The following is a 21,165-nucleotide window of genomic DNA, read 5'->3' as shown; positions in this document are numbered from 1 at the left end:
GATGAGGATCTCTCTGAAGTGAAATGCTTTTTCTGCCTTCTCTAGACCAAGGGTAACTTCATAATGCCAAGCAATGACTATTCTCTTTTGAAAAGCACATTTTATCATTGGCAAATACAAACCAATGAGTCATGAGTTAGTTTTAAATTCAGCAAATATCAGGTGCCAGATGCTCAATCTTTGCAGAATCACACATCAATTTTATGTGAGATATTATTTTCTGAGATCCCACAGTGGTTGCAAAGAGCTGTGTCATCTTTTCTTCCTTTGGCTAAAAAGAGATGGGCAGGATATTCTAGTAATACAAAACTACTGCAGCATTATTGGAGATACATGCTGAATACTTTCAGTGGATATCTAGAAGAACTATTTTGTATAAATTACCTGTGTTCTTTTACATTAAGTGCATTTGAATCAAGAATCTGCCATGTGTGAAAGATGTGTATTCATCTTGGTCTGTAGAACAATGGACCCATGTCAATGAGAGACACTGGCAGCTCTCATGGGGAAGACAAGCACAGAGGTTGCTCTCCAAGCTTGTGAAGGCCCCTTAATGCAAGGGCCTGCATGGTTCCATAGTTTCCTATTAAATATAAACAAGGGGTAGTGTATACATAATCAATCTCATCAGGGTTCCTTAGTATTTTCATAATAGAAAAATTAATTACAATTACCCTTCACATCAAGGTAAGTTCATAATTTGTATGTGTACTAGCAGATACAAGATTTAAACAAAAAAAAAAAAGGAAAATAACCTTATGGCTATAATGTTACAGTGATTTCTGGATGCATGTGAAATCTCATAATATGAAATTTTCAAAGAAAGCCATCTGATTTCATACAATTTGGAAACAAGGAACAAAACTTACTTTGGTGTAACTTTAGGGCATAGGAAAAGAAAAGACACAGAGAAGTCTAATCCACCCTCTGCTCTAACCAGGAGCCTTCATCATTCTGGTTTGTCTGCCTTCTCAGTGTGTCCAGAGATGGTGCTGCCACTACTTCAACACACTTTCAGACTACACCTCACTTTTAGAAATTCCTGTTCTGATTTAATCTTGCTTCAGTTTAAAATCACTAGCACCAGTTCAGATTGGTGTAGGCATGAAGGGTCCCTATTTTACTGTGTTTCCTGTTAACTTTTATGTAATTGAAAACTTAATGTCTCTCCTCAGTCTTTTTGTTTATGGTCCCAAATCCAACATCTTTCTTTTAGATGGGGTGCTCTAAACCTTCACCTTTCAGATTACTGCAGCTAAAACAATGGAAGATCTTCCCACTGCACCCATGGTTGCTCCTATTCCCAGGCAGGGGTTCCTTTCAGGTCATGAGCTCTCTGCTTTGATGCACAAGGTGTTTGTCCAGAGGACCTGACAGCTGCTCCACAACCAGCAGCACCGTCAGTAGCACAGTGGCCGCTGAGATGTGTGTCAGCACAGCCTGTCAGGATCAGAGGCAGCTTCTAGGCAATAGTGATTTAATTTCAGTATGTTTGCTTGAGAAACGTTATGGTTTTTTGGGTTTGTTTTTTGGGTTTTTTTGGTTTTTTTTTGGTGGGCCTTCTCTTTGGGGTGGAGATTTAAGACTAGAGATGCCAGTTATATTGAAACCTACTAGGGACAATTAACATACAAGACTAGACAAATCTGTGTTGTAATGAAATAAGGGATACCAGTTCCAGATGGAATAAAAAGCAGTTTACTAGAAAGAAGAATTTAAGTCATGGCAGTGTTTCTGTTAATATAGATTTGAGCAAGTATCTGTTTTTAATTGTCTTTAGCAATGCTAACAATCAGAAGCTATTTTCTAAAGCAGGATTTAAGAGTTGCCCAATAAATACTACATGAAACACAATCACTCTCTATATTCTTGCAGAGAGCATCAATTCTTAACTAGGTATAGAAGTGAATCAGTCTTGGTCACAAGATATACCAGTCAAAATTTTTCTTATCTGTAAGTAAGGTAACTAGAGAGCAGTTTAGAATGATGAGTCCAGAGTCTGACTCTACCCAAGTCAGGCTCTACCCAAGTTAAGGGTAAAGAAGAGATTGTGCTGAAGAACAGCATAACTCATTTCAGAACACAGTAGATCTCTTAAGGCAAAATATATTCAAACTGATATGACAATGTGTGTGTTTTCAAGCATATCTGTACAATTCTCCTGAAGTTAGTGGAATATAGAAACACCAGAGGCAGAAGTGGTTTATCTTTGAATCTCAAACCTTTGCACCTTTGCAATTTGGTATGTTTTTTGGGGCTCTTGTACTTTTCCAGCTTTCCTTAGAAAGAACTGCATGTACCAAGTGTTAAGGAAGTAAAGAAAATGTGAGGAAGCAGTAGAATATGATACTTTCAAACATGCCAGCAGAACTGTTCCCAGATATGGTCTGAGAATAAAAATGGTTGATTGAATTTGGAGTTTTCCAAAACATCTGCTGCTTCAGTTTGATGACCCAATCTCAAATTTGTAGTTCAAGAAGATAACCCTTTTTTTTTTCTTAAATAAAAAGGCATATTTTTTTCCTTATTGTAAGAGAAATCTATGAGTGGGAACGTCAATTTTGATATGGACAATTTGGTTACTGTGATTGTGTCACTGACATAACGCAGAATTCAACCACTTTGCAGCTCAAAAGTGGCCTTTCTTCTGCTGTACAGTGAGGATATTTTCTTCTGTTACTGTGTTGTTGCTTTTGTTGGGTTCTTTTAAGGAACATGCTAAGTTTGTAAAGCAGGACTGGCTGTTATTGACACCTCCTGGCAGCTGTTGAAATCACCCAGTGCAAACTTTTGGGTTTGTAAGTTACACCAAGACTGCACCAGCTGCTACAAGAGTTTCTTCCCTGCAGGTGTCAGCTATTCCATGACACTGCATTTGTCTGTGGCTTGCCAACATAACTTTTGAGGCTGTCAGGATCTGTAGTAACCACCTCCTGTAACAAGAGCATCTATCAACCTAGTGAAAATGCTATCTTGTAAAAATTAAAGGTGACATGCATAATTTCCTGAAAGCATAAGCAAACACTCTGAACCACTGCCACCAACACACTTGAACTAGCCTCACCCTGCCCTAGGGATGAAGGGGAAGGGACTATAATGCTGTTTTGAAATATAGATCAGGGCTTTTTTGGTGCACTGAATTTTATTAATTTTTCCCAACTCCTTTACACACTGCACCAAGTAAGTCCATGTTTTATTATTTTAGACTTGGAAAAGAAGTCAGCCGAGTAGTCTGGAATGTTGGGACCTTACAGACCTTGGCAAGCAGCTTGCAGCAGCAGAGTGAGTGTGCACTTGCATGGAGGTTTCCTCACCCAGAACAATCAGGTCTTCTCTGGTTGCTGGTTGTCCTCATTGTCCAACTGTGAGAAAAGACAGCCTTTATTCACAGTGCACATTTGAACCTTTGGGGACAGTTACTGGAAATTTTGTGGAGGTTATATATTTGCTTTCCTGAGAGCTGTTGTGATCATTCCAGAGCACTGCAGAATGATGTGATGTAAACACACACAGACTGAGCAACTCAGCTTGACAAGAACTCATTTAAATATAAATGCATAGAATAGAAAAAAAACCCCAAACTGGAATATGTATGTGCTAAAAGCCCTTGTTGTGATTGCTGAATCTATAGCGTTATTGACATTTCGTTGTAGCTGAGGGATTACAGAGGAAGAGCTTCCCAGCTTTCCTTAAGTTTAATCCTTGCATGACATGTTTGTTAACTAGAATCCCCGTGTTACCAGTCTGGATTGGATTTGGTGCTACACCATGTGTACACTTGCCACAAATGGAAGGTAGAGAATCCTAGGATGAGGTGAAGAGACTCAGTCCCTGTTACTTCAAGTTTCTTCCTTCATAAATTCATTGGTTTTGTGCCTCATTTGGAATCTTTTCACAAATTTTAAAGGCCATAGCAGTTCTACCTTTGTGCTGCACGCTTCAGCTAAGGTGCTTCTGTATGAAGTTTATTTGGTGTCGCTGGTTTGCAGCGTGCTCTCTTCGTAAGGAGGCACTGGGTCTGGAGAGAGCTCAATGTGAGCCTCTTCCACAGAAGTTTTCATCGTGGCCTCCTCGTAGGACGGAGGCAAACACACAGACAGGAATGTGGCATCGGGGAGCAGCGTTGAGTAGTGGAAGCTCTGCTCACTGCTCCAGGGCAGCGCGGAAAGGAAATGGGACACGTCGTGCTCGGGCAGGGCCTCGGGAAGGTCGATGCTGAAGATCTGCCCCTGCTGAGCAGGGCGCTGGCAACGGCGGTACAGGAAGAGCAGCAGGAATGCCAGGAAGAGCATCATGGTGGCAGGCAGTATGATACACAGAAATGGTTCTATGTCGTCTTTGGTTGAACTGATCTGTTGTCTACTCTGTAACCAAGCAAATAGGAAGGTTGTTGGGTTCCTGGAGTTCTCTTAATCTGAGAGCAAAGCCACATTCCCCATCTCTGCCTTATGACATAGCAGTTGCCTTTCCAGATTTCTTTCTATCTGCACTAGTATCAATCAAGCAGTATGTTTTGCAGACTCGTGAATTCTATTCATTGGCCAATTAAAGCAAATTACAACCAGAGACAAAAAAACCCAGAAAAGTTGCAAAGAGTGTTTTTTGCAAAAGAAGTTGCAAGTGGATTTTTAGAAAACCCTATCTCCAAAGGGGGAAAAACCGCAAAAGCCTGGAAGTATATGCAACTTTGTATGACATTTTGTTACTCTTGGATTATAGTAGGGCCAGTCAATTTTGCAGGAGATCGGTTGAGCTTTTAAAATTTGGGAGAACACTGAGTTGCAGATGAATAAGGCTGGTGATCCACCATCTGGTATTTCTTTGTGTTTGGAAAAACTGTATAAAGAACAAATATTACAACTAGCCCTTTCAAAAAGGGCCCATTGCCTACAATACTTACTCTAACCTCACAGGCCAGTTCCAAATAAAACACGGTGTTTTTATTGTACAGGACAGCTTGGACTGGACCTCTTGAGCTTACTCTGCCAGTGATCCAAGGATCATTTTTCCCTGTTTAGAACTATGGAAAAAGAATTTCTGGTGGAAGAGAAATAATAGTTGTGACTGTTGTGTCAGCTTTGTTTTCTGCAAAATGTATCACAAAAGACATCTGTCCCACAGCTTTTGAATTGTGATGCAATGTTAAATGGAATCATAAGCTATGAGAAAATACAACAAAGCCATTTGTGCTCTTATGTTGTATTAGCTTTAGTTTTAAAATTTAGTATATCATGTTTCCAGTCTGACTCCATCTTCTAATAGTTTGGTCTCATTCAGAATCCAGTCTAGAACAGAAGGAAAGCCCAAACAAATCCTATAATGCCGTTTATCAAGTCATTCCCTTTGTAAACTCTTGACTAATGCTGTGACGTGGCTTTCTCACATTTGCATAGTGAGACTAAACAGGTCAATGGATCAGATTTCCTTTTTTTTGAGTGAAGGTGCCCATTCGGGCTAGGAGAACTTGAGTGATTGTTTCCTCAAAGGGTTTGGAAGCAGGGATGCAAACTGGCCATTTGCAGCAATGGCTTTGTGAAAAGGACAGTAACTCCAGAGTCTCCTTCTTAGTGTACAAAACCTTTCTGTTCTGATTCTTCCAGGAATCACAGTCATTCTTCTAGCTACAAAATCACACTATAATCTACATTCAACTGGCTATCTACCAGTCATTTGTAACCTCTTTGCTTTGTTGTCATATTATGAAATTATTATTATATGGTCATGCCTAAGAAAAATAAAGTAATTAGGCATTTACTCCTAAAAAATAATGTTCGGGAGATTACTGCTTATCTAGTTTTTCTCTAAGGTATTGTGATTCTGAAGCTAAATGCATTAAAGTAATTTTAAAATCCACTGAAACCTTTGCAGATTAGCTATTAAGCTATTTTCCTCCAATGGTCTTTTAACCAAAAATGCATATTAAATAGCTATTTTATATTTATTGATTATTTTTATTAAAGAATTTTTGGATGTACAAGATGTTGTCTTACCTGACCATTCAATGAGTGACAGGAAATAACTGAATTGGAAGAAATTGTTCCAGCTGTTCTTCCAATGCAGACATTAAATAATCTCTTTAAAATGAGGGAATTTTTTAAAAAGGTTGTTAATGCTTTTTTTAGTGTGTCTTATAAGGTGCATAAAACATTTCAAGTGAAGATGAGAAAAAAGCATTCAGTATTATGTTAGTACACTATGTATGTGGAGACTCACTGATACTGATATGTTATTGAAACTCTTACAGTAAATACTGAGAAGTGTTGAGCTTATAATGGACAGCATTATTCATGACCAGTGAAGAGTTTGTTTTGAATATCCAAGTCTAAGTTTTGGGTTTAATTTGTAGGGAGCAGGCTTTCATCCAGGTTAAGTGATGGTCTTAGGATCTGAGTTGCATAGTATTCTGGTGGTTTGTGAGGACAGAGAGCAAGATTGCCAATGTTTTCTACATGAGATCAGTAAAAGTATATAAAGCCCTAATTATCATTTAAACTCAGCGCAGCTTCCCTATTAATTTCACTGAAAAGATATTTGTGTGTTAAATAATGGCCAAGGACAGTGTATCCTTCATGTGCTGGTGGAAGCACAGGCAAGAGTTAGGGCTGACATGGCCTTGTACAAATACTGGACTTCAGAAGGGAAGGAAAGGTTAAGCTTGATGGGAGGAACTAACAAATGATCTTGGGTCTCAGGGAAATATACTTTGCTCCAAAGCTTTGATAGGAACCCAGAGACCTTGGGCCTTGCAATGAAGTACCTATTAAGAGAAATGTGCAAAATAGATTATTGTTGGAGGGCACAGTTTGCATCTAATGGTAAAAGAACCGAAGGAGTGCAAATATTTGTAGTATGAGCTAGCTCAGATGGCAACAGTCTGTGAAGTATCTACAAAAGGACACCTTGGGGTATCAGGCAATGTCTTCACACCTCGAGACTGCTTTTGTCTGACAGTGAGAAACAAACAGCATCACTAGAGTCACATTCCAACAATGGAATGTGTATGGCCTGAAAACTCTTTTTGTTTAAAGGCCCTCTAAGAGTAACCTATAGCACTACTTCTAAAATTGCAAAATCAAGCTCTTAAGCCTTGAATAAATGCCAGCATTTTTGAAATCTGAAAAATCCTTAATTTGCTCTGCAAAACATATAATTTTTAATTACATTGTTGTGCACAAAGTGCTTCCTCAGGGCTGTGATGGATTGCTTAGGGAAGGAGATGAACACCACAATACTTCAGGGTACCGTCTTGCAGGGTGTGTGTGCAGTGACAAGACTGTGAGAAGAGAGAGGACTGCCTGCTTATGTGGTAAAGCAAATGTTCTCCTGGGAGCTGTTCTCCTGTCTCTGCTACCAAATGCTCTAGGGAATGGGCCAGACAGATCAGTGGAGGTGCTTCTTGTGGGTTACTCGCCGGTTTGAGTGCCTGGGTTGAGATCCTTGGGTATGGTCTGCAGAAATTCTGCACCTGTACTGCTGTCTCTGAAGGTGAAGAGGCAGTGAACCTGTAAGTACTTAATTTCACTGTGGGATCTGGACAAAAATTGCATAGGTTATTATAAAGCAGCCCATATTCTCTTATACTCTGTAAAGAGGTCAGGTGGTTGGACCAACTTTTCATTGCAGACCCCTTCCAACTGAATTACTCCTATTTTATCCTATTCTATTTCAAAATAACCACAATAACCAGTGCCTGGTGGCTACCTATTCAGTAATGTGTGCAAAAGAAGACATAATAAATTTATTTAGTTTGTTCTTTTGATTAATGACTATTGTATAATTGTGGAAGAACAGTGTGTTTTACTATGATCTGCAAATTCGTGGCATGCAAAGCAGATAGGATTAAGAATTAGGCAATATTATAGAATTATAAAATATGCTGAGTTAGAGGGGACTGATCAGGATCATTGAGCCCAGCTCCTGGCCCTGTGCATGACACCCCAAGAGCCACACCATATGCCTTCTAGCATTGTCCAAATGATTTTTGAACTCTGTCAGGCTTGGTGCTGTGACCACTGCCCTGGGGAGCCTGTTCCAGTGCCCAAACACCCTCTGAATGAAAATATTTTCCTCATATCTAACCTAAACCCCCCCTGACTCAATTACATGCTTTTTCTGTATGTTAGCAGGTGACAAAAAAGACCAGTATTCCTCAATCTGTGTTTCAGAGTGCTCGTAACTGTTTAAACACAGCTAATGTTAAGACTTTCCTATCTGGGAGAAGAAATTTGTAGGCTACTTAGTGTATTATTTGAGCTGAAATAATTTTTCATAACTACTGCCCCACAGATACCCTGAACCTGAACAGGGAGTTATATTTCCATTTTGATGCTGCCTCCTGCCAAACATTACGTGGACTGATTTTACTTTGAGATGTAGTTCCAAGAGGATGATGATGGACTTCTTGTATGTATATCTGCATAAATACATCAAATGTATTAGGAGACAATTGATCAATATTAGTCCCTCTTTTTCTATAGTGGTTTTGTTTCTATTTCAGCAATGAATGCCTAAAAGGCTACTGAAGAATGTTGCAAAGATCTTGACATAAAGACTTGGAAAATCTCACAGGCATTTAAAAAATTACACTAAAAATAGTAATCATTTTAATACAATGAATCAAAGGTCACTTAAAAAAAAATCTGAAAGTCTAAAACTAGTTCTAAACTGGCCTAAAACTAACTTGTGCAGCTGAAGCTCTAAAACTAGAAAAGTAACCACTGTGTATAGGTATCAGGAATAGCTGCCAGAACTGGAAAATAAAATTTTCTAGAAATCAAACTCGGTCTTCATTAATTGAAAGTAATACAGCTGCAGAACATCCTCAAGGTAAAATTCTCTACTCTCTTACATCTGAAAGTTTCCACACCAGGCATATGAAGTGACTGACGGAATTATTAATTGACTCTTTTTTTTGATGCTGCTTCACTGGAGATCAGCGTGCTCTGCCTGTGTCATCACAAGCATCTATTGTCAGGTTTGTAAGTGACAAAAATAAGGATCTGGCTTCCAGCATGAAATAAGTTACAGACACATAAATATAGGAAAATATCCATGTTAAAATAGAGAAAGGCAGAAAAGAGCATGGAACCAAAAGGGATCGTATTTCTAAAAAGTGCTGTTTTCCCAGAACTAATTTTTAGTAGGATAGTTTGGACATTGTTAATTCTCCTCCTTTTGTTTATATATTTCTAGGGGCTGAAGCAGGGGGTCGGACAGTTTCCCCCAACCACTGAGCACATACTGGAAGGAGTAAAGCCGTTCATTAGTAATCTGTCTGCCAATGTTTTTTGAATATGCTGAGCATGTACAGTTGCCAGCTTACAGATAATGTGACCCATATCAGTTGAGCTTTTACTTGTGCCTGTTGGTAAAGGAATAAAAGGCAGAGTGTGGCTGAGTTGTGTGGTATATCCAGGATGAGTAAAGGAATGGGCTTGGAGCTGAGCTATGTGTCTGGACAAAAGAGGGGTAGTATCTGCCTTGGGGAGGGAATGACCTCATAAGGCAAAACATGAGGAAGCTTTTGTGTGAGGATGGAAACATTAAAGTTTATTTTGCTTACTGAAATTCCCATTGAAGCGATTGAGTTGTGCTAAGATTTATTATGTTGTTAACGATTTGCTAGCATACTTAGAACTCCATTAAATTTATTTTGTTAATGCAGCCCATATTTATGCTAATGTCTTTTGAAGTTGAATCAGGAAACCGATACTTGTGAAATGTTTTTAGTGGGTTTGGAACAAAGTCTGCTTTGAAGTCATTAGGGTGTGGTTCCCCCATAGGTTCTTTTCCAAGCCCTTTCCTACCGCTTGAGGATGATTCATTACTGCTTGTAAAAAGCAAAAACATGTAACGCTGGCAAATAGAAAAATATTTTTATGTGCTTTTTGTATCCATTAGTAAAGACATATAATTTAGAAGTGAGCCTGGATTTACACCGAATTTTCAAATACTTCTTGGAATGTGACTCTAGTGATGCTGTTTGTTTCTCACTGTCAGATAAAAGCAGTCGGGAGGTGTGAAGACATTGCCCTTGCTATTCTAACTCTGGCAACGTTACCAGTGAGGCAGACTGTCTTAAAATCGCGGCAACATTTAAATAATACTTTTTGTCCTCTTTTGACACTCCTACCCCCATTTATTTTGCAACAGTACACTTTATCTATATTGGCTGAGTAGCGTGGCCAGTTCATTTGCTAATGCAACATGTTTCGGACATTTACTGAGGAAGTGCATGCGCCTTAAATGACTATTTTTGATCAGAGAAATCCTTTTGCTGTATCCCAGACAAAGCCAGAGAGCAGGCTGTGTTTTCATCTCTGGGGGCCGCTTCCCCCACTCGGCTGCATGTGATCCTGTCTCGCAGAAGTAATCAGCGCGCAGCTTAGGGGACAGGAGTTCATTGCTGCCGCGACTGCCTCGCAACATCTGCGCAAAAGGCTTCACGGGACCAGCTGCACGGCGTAAACACGCCTTGAGCAGAAAGGAAATCAAGGACGCGTTGCGCTTAAAAGAAGTAATTAAACTTCTTTCCTGCCACCCCAGCAATTTTTTTTCCATCTAATGTTTTTCTCTTCCATAAATGTGTTTAAAAAAACTTAACAGCAATAAGGAAATGCTCTGACTCTATGTAATTGATCAGTAGTGCTTTGGTATGTCCCAGTACCCAGGGATTTACTCCGTGCTGTACACTGAGGCATTACACAGACATACACACACATGCAAAGTCAAAGGACATGCCACAGAGATGAGCAGGGGGTACAGACCTGAAGCTCTGTTTCCAGAAGTGGCCCACCTGGTTCACTGTTAAGCCAGTCATAGTTTCCCCTGTCAGCATGTCCAAAATTTTTTAAGCTGCTGCCCAAGAGCCACCTCATGCTTTCATTAACCTGGTCTTCTGCCTTCGTGCCTCCACCTTGCTTCGCTGCTTGCAACTGCGTCTCCGCCTCCCAGCCTTGACCCAGCCAGGCTGCTCGCAGCTAATGATCCCTCTTAAACGACATCCCCTTTACAGTGGAAAAGAAAAAAAAGAAGTTAGACACCCCCTCGTCGTCAGGAAGCCAAGCAAATTGATCTCAGAGCCTCTCTCCTCTTCCAACTCAATCTCTCTGGATTTGCTTCGGTGGCCTACATTACCAGCAAAGCTGGCATCAGGTATCTGGGAGCTGGGGCTGATCGCGCTCTGATTGGAGCACTCCCTGCATTAGGATTATTAAAATTTGCATGTGAATCTAAGCCCACATGGTCATGACTCCATGTGGATAAATAATGCTCTATATTTAGTTATCTAATAAACACTATTTCCAACAAAATAAAAGAAATAAAACTCATGCTTCTATATTGAGAGTGAAAGGGTATAACTGAAGTTCCCTCCTCAGTTATACAGCACAAGGTGGAACCGCAATCCAGGCAGGGTTTTGTTCCCTGTTGCTGAAACATACAGAAAAAGAAAGTGTTTTCTGAGTAGAGAGGCAAGGACACAAGGCTAAATGCTGCACTGAATTATTTAGCAGTGTTAGGATGTAGATGTTAATGATAAATCCAGAGAGAGAGCTCTGCCAGGAAAGCTTTGGTCACTGTGGGAGTGTATGATTGCTTTTGGTAAGAACGAGTTGTCAGTTCAGCTAAATCAGGTTAACAGCTTTCTAGGCTACTCATTAAATGGCAGTTGTTTCCAGTGAGAAGACTCTGTTTATCCACAAAAAGAAACATGAACTTATTTCTCTGATGTGTGGTAACTTCTGAAGAGAGGACTCTTTAACTTGAGTTAAACCTTGATTCAACCTGCAACTTGTGCTGCAAAGCTGCAGGTGTCTTTTGCTGCCTGGCTGTGGGCAGAGGGAAAGGCCATTGCTAAATGTCCCTTTCAGCTCTGCAACTGTTCAGCTGTGGTGCACTTTTTATGATTTCTCCAAGCTTATCTCTCAGAGGAAAAGTTGTGTTCAGGACAGATGATAGAAATTTGGTATTAGAATCTTAACCTCTTATTTCTTGCTTGGACTTTTTTTATCAACTCTTCTTTTAGTTTGTGGCTCCCAGAAAACTGCAGGTGTATTTGGCAGTGGCAGGCTCCACTCCTGCAGCTCCAGCAGTGGCAGTCAGCAGTGCCAGCACTTGCCATTTCTAGCAGGATGACCCTGCAAGGACCTGTTCCAAAACTGGTTGTGATCCATGTGTCTGCAGCTTGCAGGAAGGATTCACCCTGCAGGCAAACCATGGCCGTGGGAAAGAGAGGTGATACTTTGATAAATCTATCATGTTTTGTTACTAATTTTCCAGGTGAGCAGTGGAACAATATTGCATGAAAGGCTGGTCTTGTTGCTGAAGCAGCCACATCATTTGCTGGAAAATGAACTCTTGCTTCTGCTGAGGTGGTCTTGTGTGTGCTAGAAATCTCACCTCAGCAAAGCCTTTGCATGCCTCTGAGAAAGCTCCTCCTTTCCTCAATGCCTCACTAGTTGGAAAGCACTTTCAGAGGGGGTGAGTGTGTCCAGCCACCAGGACCAGGGCAGTTACACTGTGAAACCAGTCCTGAGAAACCAGGTCCTAAACATGGATTAACAGGTCACAGGTCAAAATAGTAAAATATTTCTCTTGATGTCTCAATACCTTGTAAAAAAGCAAGAATAATGACCATCTTTCCCAAACCATGGTTAATACAATTAATTCCTTAAGGAGCCTTGAGACTGTGTAGCTTAAATCTATAATCTCACATGCAAGCAGGAAACATTCATATACCATCTTAATTAGGGTCTTAGTTCAGCCCCTAAGATTATTAATGCTATTTTTAAAAGCTTGCTATAAATTTGCCTAGGGACTGTACATGAATAATGAGAAGTAAAAAAAAATATGTCTCCTTACAGTACAAACACCTGTTTGGCATCCTTAGATTCTAGCTGATGAATTTTAGCCAAGAAAAATAAGATGTGTACTTTTATGACTCACTGACCTGATTTGTCAAGTGCTGCTTTGAATACTTGACCTCTGGAAAATGTATAAGAATGGTTTAACTTTGTAGAGCTGAGGCCGAATGGGGATTTGGGGAAATTCAGTGCCTTTTGTCAGGCAGGTAATTAGAATATAAAGTAATGATTGTCCCTCTGGCTTTTTATATCATCAGTGGACCCAGCAGAAAGATTAGTGAGTGTGATTGGGATATTCTCTTTCTGCTGCCAGGGGTCAGATCCGTTTGCTGCACTGCCTTTGTAGAGCAGATCTGCTCTTGAGCAGAACTGAAACAAAGCCATTCAAGACTGGGTTTCTGATGGCGAATCTGTTGTAAATTTCTGCCAGCCCTGTGGGGCTCACAGACACTTATTTTTCCTTCTCACATGGAGTTCATAAATACCATTGTAGCTTGAGGCATGCTGTAATGTGAAAGCTGGGGCAAAGAGGCTCGTCCTTAATTCCAAGCCCTTGGCCAGATGTCAGGCTTGTTGCTTTGAAGTGTAGTTTGGGTTCAGAGATACCAGATCTTGACATGGACAAAATGTCCTACTCTCCTCCTCCACTGGCTTTGGTTTTGAAATAACTTGATCTGGAAGTTGCCAGGTCAAACAATCCGGAGAAAATAGCTGACATGGAATGGCACCACTGACTTTGATTAAAGTTTGGTAAAGGTTTGTGAAACAATGCCAACATGATGTTTTAGCTGAGGCAGGGTTGGTATTATCACTCCCAATGCCCCAGCAGAGAAGCAGGGAGAGACTTTCTGAGGAAGACGCTGCAGAAAATAGGTGCCTTCACTGTGCTCAGTTTGAAGATCAAACTGTCTGTCATAAATTATTAATCTCTCTGATTTGCTGAGATGTTTGAGGCTTGCAGTGTAATTATAGGCTATATTGCCACCAATATTGGTAGGGAGCACAATATCCACAGTGCCTTAGACAACCCTTCAAGTTTCTTGATACTTTCTTCCCTCAGTTTCTTTAACCACAGGTGGTGGTGAAACTTCCCTGATTGAATGACTGTGATGCTGTGAGGGATGGTATGAGGGTTAATTGGAATAATGCAAAACTAGAATTTTAGGGGGTGAGGTGTTCCACTGTTAGCAGTCCTGTGTTGGCAGGTGTAGATTCCCCAGAAGTAATGGTGGTACATGATTGCCTTTGCCTATAACCAGCTGGCAGGTGCTTCTGTGTCCTTCAGGTGGGAGTGGTGTTAGTTTCTGTCCATTCCCTTTTCACTTGAGCAATTAAGCAATTCTGTTTTGTACTTTTTTTTGATAAATCTTCATTATATTGAGATTTTAGCTTTACTTTTTTTTTTTCTTTTTTTTTTCCTAAAATAAAACATCTTCTGAAGAGAATTCTCCTCTCCCCACCAAACTAAACCCACTGTTACTTCAAAAGATAGACACGACTTGGCATAGCTCTGCCACAGTTCTGGAGAGCAGTGTTTGAGGACAGGGTCGACGTACTCACACTCTGAAAAAACAGAGGCAGGGAGACCCTGCTACAAACCCTGCTACAAAATGTGTGCACACTGTGACTGTCCCTCGGAGTAGGGAGCAGCAGGAGGTGCTGCTGAGATATCGATCCCAGATCCCAGTGCTGCAGATGGGCAGCTGAAAACAAAGTCATTAGAGAGAGTGCCAGGGAGAGAGCTCAGGCTGCTGCCAGAGCAGGGTTGCCTCCTACAGAATACCCCTCGAAGTTCTCTGAGTGAGATAACACCTGAAGAGCTCTGTGATCATGGCAGAGTACTGGTGGCTGAGTGGTATCCATCTGATGCATAGATGGATAGCTCTGTCTAGAGCTATAGGGGTTTTATTAGGTACTTTTCTGGTAATTTCTGTCAATCTAGGTTTGATCCCTCCCCTTCATTTACATTTAGTCATCCTTACCCTGAATTCTTGATTTCTCTTATTTAAGAGAAAAACCTGCCACTTTATTTAAGACTGCATATCCACCAGCACACGCTGCATGTCACTTCATTCCTATTTAGCCAAAATATAGAAATTCTTTGTTTTAGTGGGAAGGGAGTGGGGGAGGGGTTGGTTTTGTGGCTGGGTTTCTGGTGATTTGGGTTATTTTCAGCATTTCTGAAGGGCCAGGTGACCACATTATGCTTTGGGTTGCATTTGCTTTTAAAAGTGTTGCCATAAACTTAGTGAGAAATTAAGCATTTTGCTACTTTATAAGAATGATATTCTAAAAATAAACAATTTGGGGTGGTGTGGCTGCAGTCAGGTCAAGCTCCACACTCTCCCTTTTGTACACTTTTATTGTTAATATTGTTCATTTTCTTATCCCATTGCTGTTTCTAGTAAATAGTTCTTATCTCAACCCATAATCTTTGCCTTTTGTGGCTCCAATTCTCCTCTCAAATCCTCTGAGAGGGAAGAAGGGGAAAAGGGGGTAGATGAGCAAGTGGTGTGCAGTTTCGAGTTTCAGTGGGTAGCACTAAATTGGGGAGTACCATTCCTAAACCATGATGGTAATTTAAGGAAATAAACTTCTAAGGAGAAATGTGAATGTGTGGTTAACCTTCAGGTGAGTTTTTAGAAGTAAGCTTTTAAGATTTACTTTGCCTATTGTATTTGATGTTGCTTTACTCTGGTGGTTGATCTTGTGTAGTGCTGGGCAGGCTTTAGATACCCTCAACATATCTGCATATCTCACGTAGTCTTGTGTTCAATTTTTTGTTCAAACTGAAGCAATATTCTGCTAGAGTATTGTGAATCTCTGAGTGAAATCTCTTGAGACTGTATCCAAGTACAACAGTCTCTGTGTCACTACTTGTTGCTAACACAGTAGATTTTATGCAAAAGAATGATCATGTCTTTATATAGCCTGATTGGCTGGTATCATCTGCTGCCACAGCTATTATCTCTAGATTCCAAAAAACATCAACTGAGAGGCTTTGAGTAATTTTGTACTGTTTTGATTGAAATAAAACACATTTTCTGTACAGTTCCAATTCATACCTCAATTCCTAAAGTTTAATCTCCTGATTTGAACCTAAAGACTTTTACTTCAAACTTAGGGAGAAGATACAGCCTCCTGCAACCTGTAGAATAAAGTTTGCTATAGGAATGAAGTATATTAAGAAAATCTTGTATATAAAAAAGGCCCCAAATCTGCAGCAGTGAGAATAACTATTTTCTCAAGTGCACTTGTTAATGGTTCAACTGGCCAGCAAAATTGCAGTCAAGCCTAGGTTTTAGGGTATGAACCTTGTTACACAAAGGGAGGTCAGTTAGCCTTAAATGCATGATAATAAATGTTAATGAATGCTAATAAGTGCTAATAAAGCAGAGTTGATGGCATGCATGGACTCCATTGGTACCTGAAAGGGCAGAGAAAAGGGAAAATTTCTCCCCATCAGTCAGGTGGGAAGTGAGGGACTCCCAGGCAGGTGCCCACCTCTTTGGGGTGTCCTGCTGGTGCAGCAGGTGCCGTGTGATGCTGCTGAGTGTCACTCTGTGGCAGCTGTTCAGACTCCCCATGCCTGGTTTTGCTTTATGACGCTGTTTGCATCAATTGTGCCACATTCGGTGTGGTGCCTGTCCTGACTGGCTCCTGTGCCTTGCGCTTGTGTGTTAGTGGGCAATGTCTGCTGGATAAGTAAAAACCCATTACCCTTGTAGGTGCTAAAGCTACCTGCTGAAAATGGTGAGGGGAAGGCTGAAGAGCTCCTAAAATGGAGCTATAGCCTGGAAAATAAAAGGTCTGCAGGCGGAGAGGGAAAGGGATGAGTTAAACACAACAAGCAGATGTTTCCAGTGTAAAAGCATTTCAGAATTGACCTGTGCAAGGGCTTAAGGATAAGAACACTTGTAACAGTGGGGTAAAGGCACTGCCACAGTTTTTTTGGGCTGGAGACATTAGAGCTTTGCAAGTGGAAAGTATGCTATGGGACTGGAAATGAGTCTCAGTGTTAGAAAATGCAATGTGTCCTGCAATACCCTCCATAGCAAACCATAGATACAAAGGCAAAGGCTTTCAGTGTGGTTTTTTGAAAAGAGGCTTAGCCTGACAGAAGGGAGTGGCATGGCAAACCCATCCTGAAAGAAACCTGTTGTCTGAGGGATGTGTATATATTTAGAGGGGAATAATTGCACATTAGAAATACCTGGGCAGTTGAGCTGCTCAGAACCACTACTCGGCATGGGCAGCTTTACAAATAACAGGTCAGGTTTTCAGTTAGGAAATGCAAACTGCAGCCCAAGAATGATATGCTGATGTTAAGGTGTACAGACGTATGTGAAAGTGCCTTCTGCAGTAAGCTGATGCTAAAATCAGGGATTATATGAGAAGGGTCAAAAGAGCAGCAAAATATAGAAAAGATTCTACTCAGGGGCTTGGTGTGGTTGAATGGATGATCTGAACAGTTCTTCCATATGTGCAGTCCTTAATTCAGGAGTCTGTACTGTCATTTGAGAGAGTATTGAGAAAATATCCACTGCAGTGACCCACTTCTGGATAGGGAATGGGAGGAGAGTGTCTGTCCCGTGGTGCATTCCAGGTCAGCCTGCATGGACTGCATTGATGCTGCATGCAAAATGTTGTTCTGTGTGAAGCTTCAGGGTCACTCAGAGCTGTACAGGGGGGAAAAGCCTAAGGCCAGGCTGATTAAACGTGGATTTTCTCTTTGAGGAAGAAGTAGATTTTGCTTGGGCCAGTGGTGGACAAAGGGAATCAGTCATGGAAAGAACATCTGAGGCAGTTATTTCATTCTGCTACAAGATGGGGATCCTCTCACCCCTTTTCCAGGCATACCCTCCTCACACTCTGTGTCAAGTGAGTTGGTGTGTTAACAGCAGGAGGAGCCAGGTGGCTGCTGAGGGGCAATGGGGTCTGTAGGGGTGAGTATTCACATTTTGCCCAGGTTGTAGGGGCAGCTCTAGGCCTGACTGGTTACAGGCATTTACATTCTGATGCTGCTCTTCAGGGTTTAGGATTTTTTTTTTTTTTAAGATTTCTTTGACTCCAAGCATTATATTTTGCTATGTGCAGGGTGTAGCCTTCTTGAGAGGGATGCTTGTCCAGTCAGAATGGCTTGGTTTGATGGCTCAGGCTCTAAAAGAGACACTCAAAATTATGTAGTTTGGCACTTGTGTCTTGCCCTGGGTTCCTCTTTGTCATCCAGTTTTTCTTCTGCAGTCACTGCAGATCTGGGATGTTGTCTAGAACAACAAAGCATACCCTGTATACCCCACAATCTCAACACACCCTCAGAAATGATCATCCTTGCCTTACTCTCAGCACAGCTCTACCTGAAAAATTGAAAATGTGTGAGAAAAAAATTATCAAACGACATTAAAATATTTGCTTTTTTTTTTATTTTTTTTTTTTTATTTTTTTTTTTTTTACCCTTCATGCCTGGCTTTGCAAACTAATAATCTTTATTCTCTTGGGTTTGGGGCTGATCACAAGAGTCTGCATTGAGATATTAAATTATTTAGTGTCCTTTTAAAAGAAAAGGTAATGTATGCAAGAGAGATGTAAGATCTGCTCTGGTGACCAACCCCGTAGATGAAATTTAAAAACAACATTTTTGTCAGGGCTCTTGTGCTTGTGGTAACACCATTGCAATTTTACCCAGAAACCAATCCCATCTTTTCTCAAGGGACGATGAATTGTTTTTGCAAGCAAGCAAACCAACCTAAAGGCTTGTCACCTTCCTCTCCTCACATGAGTTACTGCAATAACTTTTCAAAACCATTTTTCACTTTCTCATTATGTTTGACATTATTGTTTCTCAGGCTTGAAGATTTGTCTTTTTTGACCTCCTAAACAAAATTACTTATAAAGATAGATTTCAGTACAGCATCTTACACAGTTTTATTTTGATCTCTTCCTCTCCCTGTAATCTTTGGAACAAAGAACCTGATTTGAAGTACAAAGCGGTCTGCTGGGAATATAATGTAACATTTAAAAACATAGTAAATAATCTATAAATGATAGGCAGAAAAGTATTCCACATTATTTTAAGTAATTTTGTTTGACTGTGGTAGGGAATGAACATAATAAGAGATCAGAAGTGGTCACACTAGCCACAGCAAAGAAAAATATTTCATATCTTCTCAGAGCTGGCAAACGAGAAGTATTGTCTCTGCTTTATGGATACTTATTTCCCAGCAATTACAGTGCCGGCAAAGGTACAGATCTCTTGTAAAAGCAAAACAAAAAATCATCCAGCCTTATTACTATGAATTTCTATCAGGAGTCAGAAAAATGCAACCTGGCTAATATGTTTGGTTTGGTATTTTTTTTTTTTTGTTTGTTTGTTTGTTTTTTCCTTCAGTATGAGAGTAGGACCTAGCTGACCTGTGTTCTGATTAATTTTGGATTCTGTCGAGTTTTGAAATCTGGATACTGACTGCACTCTTCTAGCACTCTGTGTCATGCATTTGGAAAAAGACTTCAATTTGTGTTTGTTTACAGTGATATTAGATGTTAAGAGGTTTATCCTGATGCTAGCTTCTTTGCCAGAAGCTCCAAAATTAGAGAATCACCCTGAATTTCACATAGCTCTGTGGACAGAATCCTGACCTCCTTCTACTTCTTTCAACTTCTGCCATAGGTTTGCTCAGCGAATCAAAAGGTTTCTTCATCTGGAAAACATGATCAGGAGGTATCTGTCCTGGAGAAAGCATGCTTCCAGCAGGCTTACTGAAAATACTGTCCCATTTTAACCTGAGTGCTTAGGGGTATGGATGTGACAGTAGTCTCCTATGCAACCCTACTGTGCATTACCTGTTACATCCGAAGTGTGTTTCCCTTTTGTCTTGTACCTGACGTACCCGCTGGTATCTCTAGATTGCCTTTCTGTATCCCTCCTATAATCAGTCTTTGCTGCTGTTTTTTTGTTTTGGGTCTTTTTCTCCCCTCTCTTGCCAGACTATCTCACAGATCTAAAACTCTGGGATAAGCAAGAGGTCAGAGTATGTGTTTAGATACTTTGGGCCATTTTGAGGTCAAGGAAAATTTACTTGCTTGGTTATTCATCCCACCTGTAAAATGGTTAATAGTGACACTGGGTGCTCCTTTGGCACCCTGTCAAAAAATAAAAATTAGTTATTAAGAAACAGTTAGTATGGCTTGGTACCAGGGGAGCTTTTAACATTTTGTTTAACACAGATTAACACTGTGTAGCCAGTGATAAACCTAGATTGTGAAAACATGAATGAGTTTAGTGAACCCACTGAAGCGAAGAGGATGTCTGAGATTCAATGATGTGCCTGTTTAGTCCCTTTTAAAAATTCCTTTATTGCTTTTTGAAATATTTGTTGACAGCTGTTTTCTTTGGCAAGTATTCTTAACACTCCGCTCCTCAACAGAAAAACAAGATCAAGTGTCTTCTAGGTAAGTCTAGTGGCAGCAGAAGCCATGCTAGCCTGACCCCAGCATTAGTGGGAAGGCAACTGGGAATTTGCACATGTAAGGAGTGAGTGGAATAGTGGAGTATTAGTTTCTGTATTTACTCTGTTGCTGTTTCACCTTACTGAATGCTGTTTAGGAGGAAATGAAAATCTTTCTAATGGGATCTAAATGAGATGTGTGGAGCAGCAGAAGGTAGTTCACTGGAATGAAATTAGATCTGATGGTTGGGATTTAACACACTCTCTTTTGCCAGAAGTGTGTAAGATTATTAAAGCATCACAACCTCATTTGGTTGCTTTGTAATCTGTTCTTAACCTTCATGCTGATGAGGCTGTTATGTAACAACCAGTGAAGGCCAGACCTTATGGTGCTTCAGTGTATAGGAGCCCAGGCCCAGAGACCTCAGTGGGGCCAGGTGGAAAGGTGGCTGCATTTTCCCTCTTGAGATTATGTGGAAAACTTGTTTTTGGGCTGTGGGTAGCATCCTTGACCACAGAGAAGTGTATTCTAAGGTTTACTGTATGATGCTATGTCTTGTCTCTGAAGGAGGGAGAAATGTTTCACCTGTCTAGATGCATCAAAACTCTGCACCGCATATACTTGCACCTTTAACAATCTCAGTAGTTTCACTGTTCCCCACCCCACAAACTCAGACTCTGGCTAGAAGTGCTGGAGGAGTAATTTGTCAGTGTTTAGATCTCAGTTCCCATCAAAAACACATAGCAGTTCAGAGTAACGAAATTCCCAAGGTCATCCATGAAAACTGCAGTTCCTGCTAGTACATACCTAATATTTCAGGTTCTTTCTCTGCTCTATTCCTTTGCTTCATCAGGAA

The 21,165-nt window shown here is 40.6% G+C and overlaps 1 protein-coding gene across 1 annotated transcript; it reads right to left on the bottom strand.

The window, feature by feature from the left end:
• Window positions 1-3,135: 3,135 nt before the first annotated feature.
• SMIM28 (small integral membrane protein 28) lies at window positions 3,136-21,160 on the bottom strand. The gene is made up of 3 exons (XM_031504346.2): window positions 21,117-21,160; window positions 10,767-11,006; window positions 3,136-4,364 (listed from the first exon to the last, which is right to left on the bottom strand). Exons 2-3 carry the CDS (start codon window positions 10,875-10,877, stop codon window positions 3,966-3,968), a joined length of 510 nt encoding a protein of 169 aa, XP_031360206.1. The 5' UTR covers window positions 10,878-11,006; window positions 21,117-21,160; the 3' UTR covers window positions 3,136-3,965.
• Window positions 21,161-21,165: the final 5 nt, after the last annotated feature.

Source organism: Lonchura striata, chromosome 3 (assembly GCF_046129695.1).
Source record: "Lonchura striata isolate bLonStr1 chromosome 3, bLonStr1.mat, whole genome shotgun sequence".
Taxonomy (NCBI): domain Eukaryota; kingdom Metazoa; phylum Chordata; class Aves; order Passeriformes; family Estrildidae; genus Lonchura; species Lonchura striata.
This window is presented reverse-complemented; position numbering and strand designations above follow the sequence as displayed.